Raw genomic sequence first — 15,412 nt, 5'->3', positions numbered from 1 at the left:
ACACATTGTGCTCGCCCTGCTTTCTCTTGTCTTTCTCCTTACCACTCCATGAAAAGACACAGAAAAATGCCTAATCTCAATGCCGTCCCCTCTATTCATTTCACTCATAGGCTTTTGTGTTTCCTTCTGGTCACCTTTCCCCCTATTTTATATATGAGAGGTGAATCAAATACAGTCGGCCTCCTGCCTTTCCCACCGAGCACTAGGTCCTGGAGACACTGCAGGGCAGTGCAGAGTAGCCATGCTTGTTCTGTTGGACAGTGCTTGCCTCTCCACTGCGCTCATGGCCTCGCGCTTAGCTGGCCCTTCCTAGATGGCTGCTGGGAATGGCTCAGATCTTTCTCAAACAGAGCAGTGACCAGTAACCGTGGCACACATGTCCCAGGCATTTCCAGACTTGGTTTCCCCAAATACAATGGCTGGATCATGTCCCATACAGATTCCAGGGAAAAAAAATGTCACCAAGTTGCTACCTAAAGAGCTTTACTAGTTCATTCTTTTGAAAGAGACATATGCAAAGGCCCAGAACAATGTTTTCAATTGTTTTTGGAGTTTTGACAATCTGATAGATGAAGAAGTCTCCCTGAATGTAATTTAATTTCTCTTGGCCAGGGGTCAGCAAACTTTGTTTTTCCATAAAGTGCCAGAGAGTGTTTTCCGTTTTGCGGTCTATCCTGTGTTCTACCAGTTTCACTTTATTGTAACAGAGACTCAGACAAAGGCTGCATGACTGGATAGGCACGCCTGACTTTCAGTGGGACTTTGTTGATAAGTGCAGGCATCCTGCCAGCTGTAGCTTGTAGCCCACAGCGCTCCAGTCCCTTGGGCAGAAGCGGGGCCATTTTTCCTATGCGAAGAGCCCAGGCCTGTTGCTTTTTCTGTGAATTGCTCAGATGATTTCTAAATTTTCTTTATTGGCTGTTACTTAGTGTCATTGAAAATATTTCTTTATTGTGTGTGGGTGTTTTGCCTGCAAGTATATATGCACCAGCTTTGAGGAGGTCAGAGCAGGGCGTCAAAGCTCCTTGAATTGGAGCTACAGATGGTTGTGAGCTGCTATGTGGGTTCTGGGAACTGAACCCCCATTCTGTAGAAGAGCGGTCAGTGCTCTTAGCTGCTGAGCCATCTCTGCAGCCCTGCTGCTTACTTTCTTGATGCTTTTTCTAAGTATTTATCCATTGATCCTGTTTCTCCTGGCAATGTAATGAGTTTTGTTTTCTAATTTGTCATTTCACTTTGCAGGTTGTAGTATTTTTGTGAAGAGATCTTGGTAGATTATTAAAGGTAAATGTGGGGTGTGTGTGTGTGTGTATGTGTGTGCGTGTGCGTGTCTGTCTGTGTCTGTAATATTTACAATGTTATTTTTTTGAGACAGGATCTCATGTAGCTGTGCCTGTCCTTGAACTTCTGACCATCAAAATCGCTAAGATTATAGGCAAGCCGCACTGCACCCATCATATTTGTGCATGGTGTAAGACCATGTTTGTATTAGTGCATGCATGTGTGTGTGAATGTGGCGCGTGTGTGTGCTGTGCGTGTGTGGAGGCCAGAAGGCAATGTCCGCTGTCTTAGACTGCTGCTCTCCCCCTGATGTTTTGAGACGGGGTCTCTCGTTGAATCTGGAGCTCACCAGTTTGGCTGGAAGAACCCGAGAATCTGCTGTCTCTACCACTCCAGAACTGAGGTTATAGACATAAACACCCAGCTTCTTATTATGTGGGTGCTGGGGTTCAGGTCCCCATGCTTCCACAGCATGCGTGTTGTCATCTGAGCCAGTCCTCCAGCCCGAAGCTCACAGTTTGTATGTGGCCACTCGCCTGCAGGCCAGCTGTACTGGCTGTGAATAGTTGGCTAGAATCTGGGTGGAGTTTCTCTTGAGCTTGCTGTGAAGGACGTGGTCCTTCAGCAATAGAGGGGAAGCTCAACTGAGCCAGTCGAAAATTTGCAGATGTGAGAAAGTGTTACTGTTTGTGGTTTCTGTTACTGAGAGAGGAGGACTTCTTGCCCCTAGCTGCTGAGAGCTTCCGGAGTGCTGTCCGCTCAGTGAGACTGTGAAATAAAGCAAGTCCCCTTAAGCTGAATGCTGTACTTTTATACGGCTTCTCAAAAGCTTTTATTATTTATTTATTTATTTTTAAACTTGAAAAAGAGTTATTACTTTTATTTGTGTGTGTGTGCATGCCTGAGGAACCCGGATGGGAGTGTTGGATCCCTGGAGCTGGAGATTCAGGCAGTTATGAGCAGCCTGATGTGGGCGTTGGGAACCTGAGCAAGAGCTGGTACTCTCAACCACCAGCCATCTCCTCCGCTCCCCGCATTTTAACAGTTGGGATCTCCCTTGCTATTGACAGAGGAGGGTTTGCTTTCAGGTGAGGCTGGGTGCCAACCTCGAGAGCCCACATGGCAGTACCCATGAGGAGCTCAGCCTGCTTGGCTCTCCAAGAATCCCTAAAAAGTAGCAAACAGCAAATAAGCAAACAAGAAAATGAGGAGGAGGCAGCGCTGGGTGCAAAATACTCCCATCATCACTGTTTTGTCTTATTTTTTACTTCTTCTGCCCAGTGTGGCCAGAAGAGGGAGTCAGATCCCTCAGAACTGGAGTTACAGACAGTTATGAACCACACTGAGGTTGCTGGGAATTGAACCTGGGTCCCCTGGAAGAGTGGCCAGTGCTCCTAGCCATGAGAAACCTCTCCATTACTCATTATTCCTTTTTTTTTTTTTTTAATACTCTTTCAACCAACTAATGAAGACAAGAAGCCATTTTTGTAAACTGTGAAGTATCACTGCCCCTGGCTGAGCTACTATGGCTTTGGTTATTTGTATATATATGCGTGGGTGTATGCATGTGTGTCCGTATGTGTGCATGCCATGTGTGTGCAAACTGGTGTGCATGTGGCGCTCAGAGCACAACCTGTAGGAGTTGGTGCTCTCCTTCCACCATGTTGGTCCTGGGGAGCAGGGAGCAGGTTGCCAGGCTTGGTAGCAAGCACTGATTCCACTGAGATATCTTGTTGGCCCCTTTTGCTATTCTTTCATGTTATTTCATCATATATTCATAAACATGTACAAGTACATACATGATTATAACACACACTGTTTGGATATAAAGTGTCTCTCGAAAGTTTGTGGGCTTTGTCCCTGGCTGGGGGTGCTGTGTTGGCAGTTTCTGGAAACTGTAGTAAGTGGAGCCTGCTTGGAGGAGTAAGGGATCCTTGAAGATACTTTTCTCCTGGCCCCTCCAGTCTTACTCTTTACTTCCTGTGAGTTGGGGTGAGCAGGGCATCTCTGCCCTACACTGCCACTGCCATGATATCTGTCCAAGTGCAAGGGCCAAGTGACCATGGATCAAACCCTCGGTGTCTTGGTTTCATTTATGTTGCTGAGATAAAATCCACTGGCTAAAGCAACTTTAAAGAAGGAAGGTTTTATTTAGTTTATAATTGCGGGTTACAGCCAACCATTGCAGGAAATCCAGGCAGTAACTTGAAGCAGCTTGCATGTATCATGGCCAATATCAAGAGCAGAGAGAAACAAATGCACAAATTCCTGCTGTGCTGTTCACTCTTTCTGTTTCACAGTCTAGGACCAACCCCAGGGAATGGTGCTGCCCACAGTGGGCTTGAGTTCCTCATACCTATTAAGCTCAGCAAGACAGTCCTCCACAGGCCGGCCTGATCTAGGCAGTCCCTCTTTGTGACTGTCCTCCAGGGAATTCCAGATTGTGTCAAGATGCCAATTAAATCTTTAGTTCTGGAACTGTGAGCCAAAATAAATCTTTAAATTATTTTCTTATGTATTTTGGTGACAGAGACAAAAAGCTAACTAATAACATATATACATATCTGTAGACACATTTACACAATCATACATATAATAAACTTATGGACATACAGTAAATGTAGTAACTGAACTTACAGAATTTATAGTCATGATTTAATTTAATGTCCCAGGGAAGCTAGTTTGCTTGCTGTTGCTGTGATTAAACACCATGACGGAAAGCAACAAGGATGAGCAAAGGATTTACTTCATCTCACAGGTTACAGCCCATCATCCAGAGAACCCAGGCGCAGGACCCGGAGACCACAGAGGGGTGCTGCTTTCTGGCTTGCTTCCTCTGGCTTGCTCAGCTTCCTGTCTTCTACACTGCAGGCTCACCTGCTTGGGATGGCACCACCCACAATTGGCCGGACCCTCTTCCATCAAATAGCAGTTTAGGAAATGTCCACAGATTTGGCCATAGACCAGTCTGATCTGGGCGATTCTTCAGTTGAAGTTCTCTCCTCCAGGGTGACTGTGCTTTGAATCAAGTTGAAAAAAATTGAAGGAGTACAAGAGGAGCGACAATTGATGATGCTGTGGACTAGATGAGTACTAGGAGAGTGGAAGCTTCTTGGTGGGGTGCTTACTGCCTAGGAGGTGGGGGAGCGGAGAAGATGGAAGGGGTCAAAGGAGCAACAGACTGTCCTGGCAGGCGGGACAGACAGATTCGGCAGTATTTCTTGTTGTCAAGCAGGACAAGCCCGAAATGGAAGAGACTGAGGGAAACCTCCCTCAGCATTTCAGAGACCTGGAGTGTTGGTGAAAAGACTTGCCTCCCACAAGGAGACATCTGTATGATGACGGAGAGCTCAGTGTAAGCTTTCCACTGGGTCCTCCCTGAGTCCACACAATCCTGCTACTCTCTTTAAGCCCATTCTGTAAGCATATTTCTTTCCCCTTTAAAGACTGAACATTTTGAAGACAGCAAGAAACCTCAGGCAGGGAGCATGGTACACTTGCTTGGAGACTAGGCCTGATCTGGTGTGGCTGTTCCTTCTTGTAGTCCTGGCATGATCTGGCTTCCCAGCATGCAAATGAGATCAGCCTCAGGACCTCCCCAAAGGGCCTCTTCCTGCCCATGAAAACAATGACCCTGCAGGAAACAAGATAGAGTAATACATTTATTTTTATTTAGTAAAGGAAAACAACGACAAAAGCCCTCTTCACCTCACTTCCTGGGTAATAAGCAGATGTCTGAATGTGGTTAAAACCAGGGCGGGTCATTGGCCTAGAGGGAAGTGACCTGGAGCAGGAAGTATTAGAGGAGAGTAAAAACAAACAGTCTAGAACTCCAGTTTGATGTAGGCAGAGAAGTGAGTTAGCATGATTCAAATTACACCATCCTGAAAAGGTGCTTTGAAGCATCAGGTTGGTACCCAGTGAGTACCAACAAATACCTTTGCTCTGCTTGGTCGCTTTGACTGAATGTCTTTTGGAGTCTGTATCTGGGATGTTGCATGCAAAAGAAAGTGTTTTCTGATGAGTGAGAAAAACTACTTAGGCTAGAATGACAATAGCAGTTTCCAAAATGAGGCCTATTCAGTGGGCATGTTGGCCCATGGCTGCAATCCCAGCATTCAGGAACTGGATGGCAGAGGAGCAAGAGGGCCAGCCTGGGCTACACAGCAAAGTTTTATCTCATAAACAGACAAACAAAAACATCCAGCAATGGTAAAAGTTGGGCCTGTGTTGCAAATCTGCGGTTTGGGAGTCAGAATAATTTTTTCTACCCTTCAACTCAAGTATGGCTTTCCTTCTCATGCAGGTAAGGACACGGGTCACCTGGGTCTTAATGTTTGAACCAGGAGTACCAGTACCAACCCACTGTCCTAAACTGTGCTAATGTTTAAAGGTACAAGATCAGCACAAAGATATTTTCCCAGATCCTGGGAAAGATTCAGTTAATAGGAGCTCCTTCTGTCTGTCTGTCTGTCTGTCCATCCATCCATCTATCCATCTATCTTCTTTCTGTATCCATCTATCTTCCAATCTATGTATTATTGATCTTCCAATCTATCTATGTGTTACCTATATTCCATCTATTACCTGTCAATCTCCTATCAACCTTCCTCCTTGTCTTCTTTCTCCCCTTTCCTTACTGTTCTCATCCCTTCCTCCCATTCTTGAGAGTGTATGTGCCTGTGCCTGTATATACAATATGTATTTCTGTCTATGTCTTTGAACATTCTTTTGGTCCATTGTTAGGACCGAAATGTTAGTTTCTCTTTTCCTTCCTTCCTTCTTTCTTTCTTTCCTTCTTCCTTCTTTCTTTCTCTCTCTTTCTTTCCCTTCCTTCCTTCCTTCCTTCCCTCCCTCCCTCGGTCCCTCCCTCCCTCCCTCCCTCCCTCCCTCCCTCCCTCCCTCCTTCCTTTCGTCCTTCTTCTTTCTTCCTTTCTTTTTGCCGTGATCAAACACCTGGTAAGAAGGAATGCAAGAGAACGAGGGTTAGTTTGGGCTCTTAGTTGAGGGGATAAAGTTTATTGTGGTAGAGAATCTGTGGCAGTGGGAACCTGTGGCTGACTCTCCACATACTGGTGGGTCAGAAAACAGAGAGCACAGGATGTGGAGCAGGGCTGTCTACTTGCAGGCCCACCCATCCAGTGGCCCACTTCCTTCGGGTGAGCCCCACCTCCTAATGATTCCCTAACTCCTCCAAGGAGCAGCACTGGCCAGGAACTAGGTGTTCAGACATGAGCCTGGAGGAATGTTTCACATTCAGACTGCAACAAGGAGGTGCAGAGTGATTCTGCGGACTGGAAAGTGAAGGACTTGTCCAATTTCCACACTGTGTCTGTTCAGTTCTGGGTCACGTGGTCAATGTGATTGTGTCAAAAACCTCATGGTCTGAGGCCATGGTTTTTAGTGAGTGGAGGTAAGCCAAGACAGGAGCAGTTAGAGTCTGTAGCCTGCATTAGTGGTCTGAGCTCCTCAGAGGTTTTTCCAGGTAGTCCACTCCACGTTTATGTCTAACCCATCAGTGTGGGCTATTTGAATCAGAGGTCTGGTTTGCATCCCATTTGCATGTGCATGTGGCGGCCTGTGGTTCTAGTGCTGGGAAGATGGAGACAGGAGATGCCAGGAGCAAGCTGACTAGCTAGATTAGCCAGAAGGGCAAACTCTGGGTTTTGAGAGACCCCCTCCCCCTCAAAAATAACAAGGTGGACAGAGACTGAGGAAGACTCCTGATGTCAGCCGTGGGCCTCCACTGACCCGCGTGTGCATGTGTGGCTTCACTGCACACAGGCTGCAGGAGGGCCAGCCCTGGAAATGACCTGAAAGGATGTCTTAGTCCCAAGGAGCGCTTGCCTCCTCACTGTCAGGATGTTATTTTACACACTGGCCACTCGCACTTGGTGGGAGCTCACTGTGCCGCGCACAGTTCGGGCGTGGGAGGGGAAAGGGCACCTTTGGGGAGAGGCGTGGGGCCCTCGTGGGGATAGCGCAGGCACAGTTCAGGTGTGGGAGGGAAAGGGCACCTTTGGGGGGAGGCGTGGCTCCCTCGTGGGGATAGCGCAGTGAGCACACTGTGGTCAAGGTGCCGTCTCAGTGAGGTACAGCTTGGAAAGAACCAAAAAATGCCTGTCAAAGGCACTGAGATGCATTCTCCAAAGCCACCCATGAGGCTGTCACGGTGCATGCCCATGATCTCAGTTCTTAGGAGATAAAGGCAAGAGGATCAGGATGTCAAAGCCAGCCTGGACTGTATGAGACCCAATCTCAAAATTACAAAATAAACACATTTGTTAAAGAACCACCCCCTACTGTCCCTTCTATGCACACATTTCCCCTGTGAAGATGGCTTACCCTAAGAGCAGAGCTCATAGGCAGAGCCCACACTCTCTTACACTCAAAGCAATGCAGGCAGGGTCAGTGGCCTCAAGGGCCCTGGGGGCTGTGTGGGTAGAGGAAGGACTCTGGGCTTCCTGACAAGCTGTCGCCTCAGGTACAATGACCTTATTTCTGTCCTATGTGGATAGTGGCAGAAAAATCAATGCTGGAGCACCTGGGGGCGGATGTTTGAGGCTGAGTCAAGCCTGCTTTAGAGAGAAGGGGCCACTGGATCTCTCTGCACAGAGGAGCCAAGCCAGGACATGGCCCCTGGGAGAGGTTTCATTCTGGTAAACAACAGAACCCATTTTCCAGCAAATAGGTTTTCATTTTGCTTTTTTTCCAGCAATATGCTTTTGAATTATCACTGGAATGAGATCTGATAAGGTCACTGAGACCGAGCCTCCCTTGCCTTTCAGAGATCCATCCCCTCAGCCCTGACTCAACCCACTGCCAGGTCTATGTCTACGTCCAGTGTGTGGCACACATCATCCATTCCAGTTATTTCTCTCTCACTGTAGTGTGTGTATGTGTAGCGCACACTCACCAATGAGTGAAGGCCAGAGGCTAAAGTCAGCTGTCTTCCTCTGTCAGACTCTCCCCCTTATTGTTTGAGACAGGGTCTCTTGTTGAACTCACTGATGGGCTCAGCTGCCCGGCAAGTGAGTCCCCAGGACACACCTGTCTCTGCCTCTGCAGGGCTGGGGATAAGGTCGTGTGCCCACATCTCAGCTGTCCCAGAGGTGGTAGGAATGCAAAGTCAGATCCTTACGCTTGAGCAGCAGCCGACACTCTACCCATTGAGCCGTCTCTCCAGCCCCCCCCCACACCTGTATTTTATCATGTGCAATGGGATGCCAGGCTCCATGAGGCTGAGATGGACCCAGGCTGGAGTTGTTTAGTGGCCTCTTCCTGCTAAACAACAGAGAGGCTAGTCATGAGATTTAAGCTCATGAGAGGTCACATCCCATGTATCAGAGAGCTTAATGATCTTCTACTTTTTCTTGGGTCCCCTATCCGTAAGTCTCTGAGTCAGGCTTATCTCAAACTGACATTAGATAGCAAATTGTGGTCAGCTGAACATGAACTGCAGGGCTGGGGTTATGTGCTTGCTGGTTTTGTCAACTTGACACAATCCCGGATATATCTGATAGAGGAATGGCCTCCATCAGATTGACCCGTATGAAGTCTGTGGGGCATTTTCTTGCTTGATTGATGTGGGAGGCTCAGCCCACTGTGGCTGGTGCTTCCCCTGGGCAGGTGGTCTTCCGTTATATAAGAAAGCAAGCTAAATAATCTGGAGGCAGGGGGGTGTGTGCAAGCCAGAAAGTAGCATTCCTCCATGGCCTTGGCTTAAGTTCCTGCCTTCAGGTTCCTGCCCGTCTTTGAGTTCTTGCCCCGGCTTCCTTCAGTGATGCGCAGTTACCGGGACATGTAAGCCAAATAAACCCTTCCCTATGCAAGTTGCTGTGGTCGTTTTTGTTTTGTTTTGATGATCACAGCAGGAGAAGGCAGGAGGAGCTCAGCCCGTCTGAGATTGACGTCTCACACTTTCCCACAAAGCTACACATCTTGCACAACCATGTACCCTGTGTCGCTTTTCCTGATCTCCACCTGGACAACTCATCACACCTGTCTACTCTCAGCTCAGAAATTGTGTTTTTCTAGGATGCTTTCTCATACCCAGCTACATTCTTTTTTTTTTTTTTTCATTTTGGTGATGAAATACAAGAAATGATTTAAAAGCTGGAGGATTTTGTTGTTGTTTCAAGACAGGGTCTCTCTGTGTAGCCTTGGCTGTCCTGGACTCAGTTTGTAGACCAGGCTGGCCTCAAACTCACAGAGATCCACCTATCTCTGCCTTCTTGGGTGCTGGGATTGCGCCCAGCTGCTGGAGGGTTTCTTTCGGTTCATTATTTCAGAGGCTTCAGTCAGCCATAGGGGGAAGCTGTGGCAGAACGTGATTGCTGACCTTACAGAATCCAGGAAGAAGAGAACACTGTCCGAGGGGCCTGTTTTCGGTTTTCCTACCTTTTCTTGGGTTCCAAGGATCGAACTCAGTTTTCCAGGCTTGCTCAGCAAGCACCATTACCTGCTGAGCCAGCTTGCTAGACCCATCCTTAAGTCATTACATATAAACATATCAGAAACAGTTTATGGGCTATCAGTAAACAACTTAATGAACTTTATGGGTCTGTTCTACAAAGCACGGTGCTATTGCCATAAACACACAGATCTGAAAATCTCACTAAGAAATGCAGCCCTCCCCCAGGCAGGATCTCCTGTAGCATAAGCTGGCCTTGAACTCAGCCTCTGGGGATGGTGTTGGTAAACTCCTGACCCTCCTACCTCCACTGTCAGAGTGCTGGGATTACAGGTCAGTGTCCCCATGCCGAGCCTTAAACTTACAAAGCAATTCCGAGTCACCTGTGATCCTATTTCTGTTGTCCGATGCCCCCAAATAACATGTCAGTTCCTTTCCCAAGTGGCTACAGAATGTGGAAAATTGATTGCTGATGTGTATGTAAGTCCTATCACTTTGACCATGCCTTTGACCTGGGCCAGGAATATCTTCATGAAAGGGACAGCTGCTGTGTTCACCCAGTGGCTCTCATTCCGTTGAGTACATTACACCAGGGTCACCAAGGGCCCCACTGAGCATACACCTCATCCATAGGACAATTATGTCCTTCTCTGCCAAGCACCTCAGGCCTCCCCTTTCAGTGGACTTGATGCCATTCCTCAATACCTACCCTGCTTTTAGATGTGTGATTGACTACATGAGTTATCTCCATGGCTGTATACTAATTATCCCAAATTGAGGGTCTTAAAACAGCACAGATGGCTAGAGGGATGGCTCAGCAATTAAGAGCAGGCACTGCTTCGATTCTCAGCACCCACAGCAGGCGTTCGTGACCACCTGTCACTGCAGAGGACTCTGGCCTCCTAGAATACTTGCACTCACATGCACATGAGCCCTTGAATAAAACTTAAAGTTGCACCCACAGCTCTGTTTCTGTGGTTTGGAAGGCTGTGTGTGGCTTAACTGGGCTCTCTGGCTCAAGGCCCCTCAGAAGGCTGCTGGAAAGCCAAGGCTGTATCCTCTCACCTCAAGCTCTACCTCGATGTGGATTCCCTTCTAAGCTCTCCCGCATGGCTGTTGGCAACTTTGGTCCTTTGAAGGCTGGAGGCCATTGTCAGCTATGTGATACTTGGACTTCCATATGAGCAATTTGCCCACAGCAGCTGACTTCATCTTCATGATCAGGAAGAGAGAAAGAAAGGGAATTTATGAGGAAGGCATATTGAAGCTTCAAATAACCTCATCTTATAATCACCTATTGCTTTTGCCATATTGTGTAGAAATAGGTTAGTAGGGCCTGGGAAGACAGCTCCTTCAGTAATGTGTTGCCTTATATACATGAGGGTCTGAGTTTGGTCCCTAGAACCCAGAATTAAGAGGCCAGGCATGGTGGCATGCGCTTGTAATCCCAACATGAGGGAGTGGAGACTACAGGTCATGTGACCTAGTCTGCCTTATATATTCCAGAAGGGCAAGAGACACTGGCTCAAAAAAACAAGGTGGACAGTTCCTGAAGGACACCCGATTACCCTCGAGACTCCATACATACACAGAAACAAACACAGTCAGACTTACATTCACACACTCATATACACATGAACACACACACTCATAACTCTCTCTCTCTTCCTCTCTCCCTCTCTCTCTCTCTCTCTCTCTCTCTCTCTCTCACACACACACAAACACACACATACACACACAGACTTGCAAGCTGTAGGCCTTAAAATGAAGAGGTTGAGGAGGTTGGAGAGATGGCTCAGTGCTTATAAGCACTCACTGGCTGCTCTTCTTAGAGGACCCAAGTTCAATTCCCAGCACCTACAGGGCAGCTCATAACTGTCTGTAGCTCCAGTTTCAGGAGATCTGATAAACTCCAGATCCAGGAGATCACACAGATAAATATGCAAGCAAAACACCAATGCATATAAAATAAAAATAAATAAATTTTAAAAAGAAGAGGTTGGTTGACAAAGGGCATGGGTACCAGGAGCTGGTACTCATGAGTGATCCAGAGAGTTGTGAGAGAAAGTTGATGAATGGAAACCTTTAGACACTCAGGAAGAAGGTCTTCAGAAAAACACGGCTCAGAGTGAGCACGGTTGCTCCATGTGGGAGGGACTGAATCATTAGTTTTTTACCTTTTAATTTCTTGGGTCTTTTAACATTAAGAATTATTCTAAACTTTAGTATTAAAAAGTTGTGTACACACACACACATTGAAATTAACCAGACCCACCTCCCCTATCAGTGGACTTGGGGAGGGGCATGCATGAAGAAGGGGGAGGGAGGGTGAGATCGGGAGGGGAGGAGGGAGGGACTTATGGGGGGATACAAAGTGAATAAAGTGTAAAATAATAATAATAATAATAATAATAATAAATAATAATAATAATAAAAAGGAAAAGAAAGAAATTAACCAGACCCAAAGACCATACATATAGCAACTTTCTATTTGAAAATAACTTCAAAGTTAAAGTTGAAAAGAGTGATAATCTCACACACCCTTGCCTCTAACAGATGTGTTACTTATTTATTCTGTCTTTCTCTTCCTTTTCATTTTATTCTGTGTATGTATGTACATGTGTGCATGTGTGTGTATGTATGCATGTGTGTGTGTGTGTTTTCTGGTACACTGTGCCATGGCATGTATGTGGAAGTCAGAGGACGGCTTGAGGGAGTCCCATTCTTCTCTCCATCCTGTAGATTCCTGGGGTAGTAATTCAGACCTCGGGCTTGGAGGCAAGGATTTGCACCACTGAGCCACCTTGCCACTGTCTTTAATCTTTTTGAGGCAGGCCCTCTGGCTTCGAATTCCCAGCAATGCTCCTGTCTCAGTATCTCCAATGCTGGGATTATTTATAGGCACGAGCCACCATACCTGGCCTGATAATGCTCTTTGGAAACGTTAGGAAATTTGTTCCTGAGAAGGCTGGCACTGTTTGCCGTCCAAGTTTGGTCCTGGTGAGACCATGCGCCTGCGCCCCTGACCCTGCACTCCTGTCCAGTGCCTTCTCCTTCTTACTCTCCCTGCAGAAAACCCTGAGCGAGCCGCTCTGTACTTTGTCTCCGGCGTGTGCATCGGCCTGTGCCTGACCTTGGCCGCCTTGGTGATGAGGATCTCCTGCCACACGGACTGCCGGCGGGGTCCCCGGAGGAGGTGCTTGCAGGACCCTGAGAGCAGCAGCGACAGCAGCGACAGCGAGGATGGCAGCGAGGACACGGCGTCGGACCTGTCTGTGCGCAGACACCGCCGCTTCGAGAGGACTTTAAACAAGAACGTGTTCACCTCTGCCGAGGAGCTGGAGCGCGCGCAGCGGCTGGAGGAGCGCGAGCGCATCATCAGGGAGATCTGGATGAACGGGCAGCCTGAGGCGCCTGGCACCAGGAGCCTGAACCGCTACTACTAGGGCTCTTAGTGGACCCCAGAACCTCAGCAGACTGCCAGAAAAAGAGGGTGGGCTCTGCGGACAGGGACGGTGAGGTGGCTGAGTCCAGCTCTGCTAGTGGGGCTCTGGGAAGAACAGGGCCAGCCTCCTTTTCCCAGAGCATAGAGGTTTGATTTAAACTCTTAACCTCTGGAGAAACAGACCACCCCAGCAGGGGCACCTGCCTTTCCAGGAGTTGACACCCACGTGGGCACACCAGCCCGACCCTTCCAGGTCTTGAAATGGTGCTGAGGGGTCCTCTCCATCCACGTGACAGCGATACGATGAGCTGAAAGGAAAAATGGTCCTTTTTTTCTGAGGCGCTCAGAAGTTTGTGTGCAGACTTACAGCTGCGTTATTCCTTTACAAAAGGAAAGAAAAAATTCTCAGACCTGGAGAGCTGGGGATATCAGGGTGACCTTAACCCCGAATAGGACTCCTTGCGCTGGAAGTGGTTTTGATTGAGATAGCATGACCGATGCTAATTATTTAATGCTAATTTTTAAAACAAATTCTTGGCAACCTCTGCATTTTAACTGACACCTCAGGGATTAAAATCCTATTTTTTAGTCTAGTTCCCACCTCATTCATGAAAATGAATGGAATTTACTGTGTTGTGTGAGATGTATTGGAGACTTAGAATATATCAATAACCTCAGAGGATAAAGGGTTTTATTTTTTAGTAGTTTATAAAATATATATTGACACGTGTATTTGAAAATGCTGCATAAAAATAGAAATCATGTGTCCTTCCCTTTTGGAGAGAAGAAAAGTCTCTCTCATGACTTCAGAGACTCGTTATATTTAAAGAATATTTTGTTTTTTAAAAAAGTTTAGATTTCCAAGAAATTAGTGGAAACCAGAGGTGAGGATTAAAGCCAAAATTAGAACGGTATCTAAAATAAACATTCCATGAAGGTCTCCTTTGCTCCCTGTCTCTTTGGTCACACTTACGCCTGTATGCTCAGAACAAGCACGGCCTCTGCAGGTCCCGAAGGATGAACAGTTACAAACAGGGTTCCTGTGATAAGGGTTCTGGGTGTAGGTTGTAGGTTGTGGTTGAGTTATTATTAAGCAAGCGATAGGAAGTTGGTAGCTAGGGAAAGTGAGCACGCCCCAACGACAGGAGGGAGGAAGACTGCTCTATTTGAGATTGATGACACGGTGAGACAGCGGTCCTCTCGAGCAGCACTTCTCAATCTCTGGGTCCCAGCCCCCTTGGAGTTGCATAGTAGATATGTTCATTGTGATTCAGAACACTAGCAAACTTACAGTTATGAAGTAGAGATACAGTCGTTTTATTGAGAAACGTGTTAAAGGGTCACAGCATTGGAATGGTTGAGAATCACCGCTCAGGTCATAGACAGGAAACTAGAGGTTTGACGGGGGATCCCTTTTCTTGCCCTGGGCCAGGACCCTTTTGCAATATCCAGACTTCAACTCCTCTGTCCCTTGCCTTATCACCAGGCTACGAGATGGGCAGGGAACTGTGGAGTGCGTAGCCTTTTTAGAAATGCATTCTCAGTCACGAGGGGTAGGAAGAACTAACTGCACACTCACAATCTCCACTTGCCAAGGGCTGACACAGTTTGCTTGAAACTCTGGCCAGTTTGATTATTTAGATCAGCCTCCTCCTGGCCTATAGCGAGTGCCAAAGGTTGTAGTAAGTTAGCATCTCTGGATATACATCCTTGTCACCTGGGTCACTTGGGGCCAGTCACAGGAGTCATCCTGTTTCCTGAGCTGAAGATAGACATCTCCAGTCTTGGTTTCCATCGCTTAGAAAAATGGAGCAGTCGTCTCTACCTCCATGTCCAGGAAGTAGCCCAAGCTGATCCACAGGGACCAGCTGGACAGAGGCTGCAGTGGCAGATGTGCTTGCCAGGGCCTGGGTCACATAGCTCTCCAAGTGCTCCCTGAATTATCTTCATGGCTTTCCACCAAGTCCATGCTGTTTCCATTGCTGAGGTGGTGGAGACTCCATCCAAGGAGCACAAGATCCTGGGCAACAGCTGACCATCAGCTTCTGTGTCCTCTAAGAATTGCAGTTTATTTTTCTTTTTAACCTGTCCAATTTCATATTTTAATTAAGTTTTAATTTAATTATAACAGTTTCTGTGCAAGATACTTGTGTTTACAATACAGACCAACTTAAAAGGATGTATTGATTTGTAAAACTCAAAAGAACAGAGATGGATCTGGCTTCAGGGATGGCTGGGCTCAGAGACTCAGGTACCAGCGAGAGGCTGGCTTT

At 47.2% G+C, this 15,412-nt stretch overlaps 1 protein-coding gene across 3 annotated transcripts in view; it reads left to right on the top strand.

Annotated features, from left to right (window-relative positions):
* Eva1a (eva-1 homolog A, regulator of programmed cell death) overlaps positions 1-14,079 on the top strand; it is a 49,848-nt gene extending 35,769 nt beyond the window's left edge. For all 3 annotated transcript variants that reach the window (XM_060383505.1, XM_060383506.1, XM_021664012.1), the window contains one exon: positions 12,767-14,079. In XM_060383505.1, the coding sequence (XP_060239488.1) occupies positions 12,767-13,140 (374 nt within the window). In that variant the 3' untranslated portion in view covers positions 13,141-14,079. The remainder of the gene's footprint in view (positions 1-12,766) is intronic.
* Positions 14,080-15,412: the final 1,333 nt, after the last annotated feature.

The sequence above is a fragment of the Meriones unguiculatus genome, chromosome 5 (genome assembly GCF_030254825.1).
Source record: "Meriones unguiculatus strain TT.TT164.6M chromosome 5, Bangor_MerUng_6.1, whole genome shotgun sequence".
NCBI lineage: Eukaryota > Metazoa > Chordata > Mammalia > Rodentia > Muridae > Meriones > Meriones unguiculatus.
Note: the sequence above shows the minus strand (reverse complement) of the source record. Positions and strands in the feature narration are given on the sequence as shown.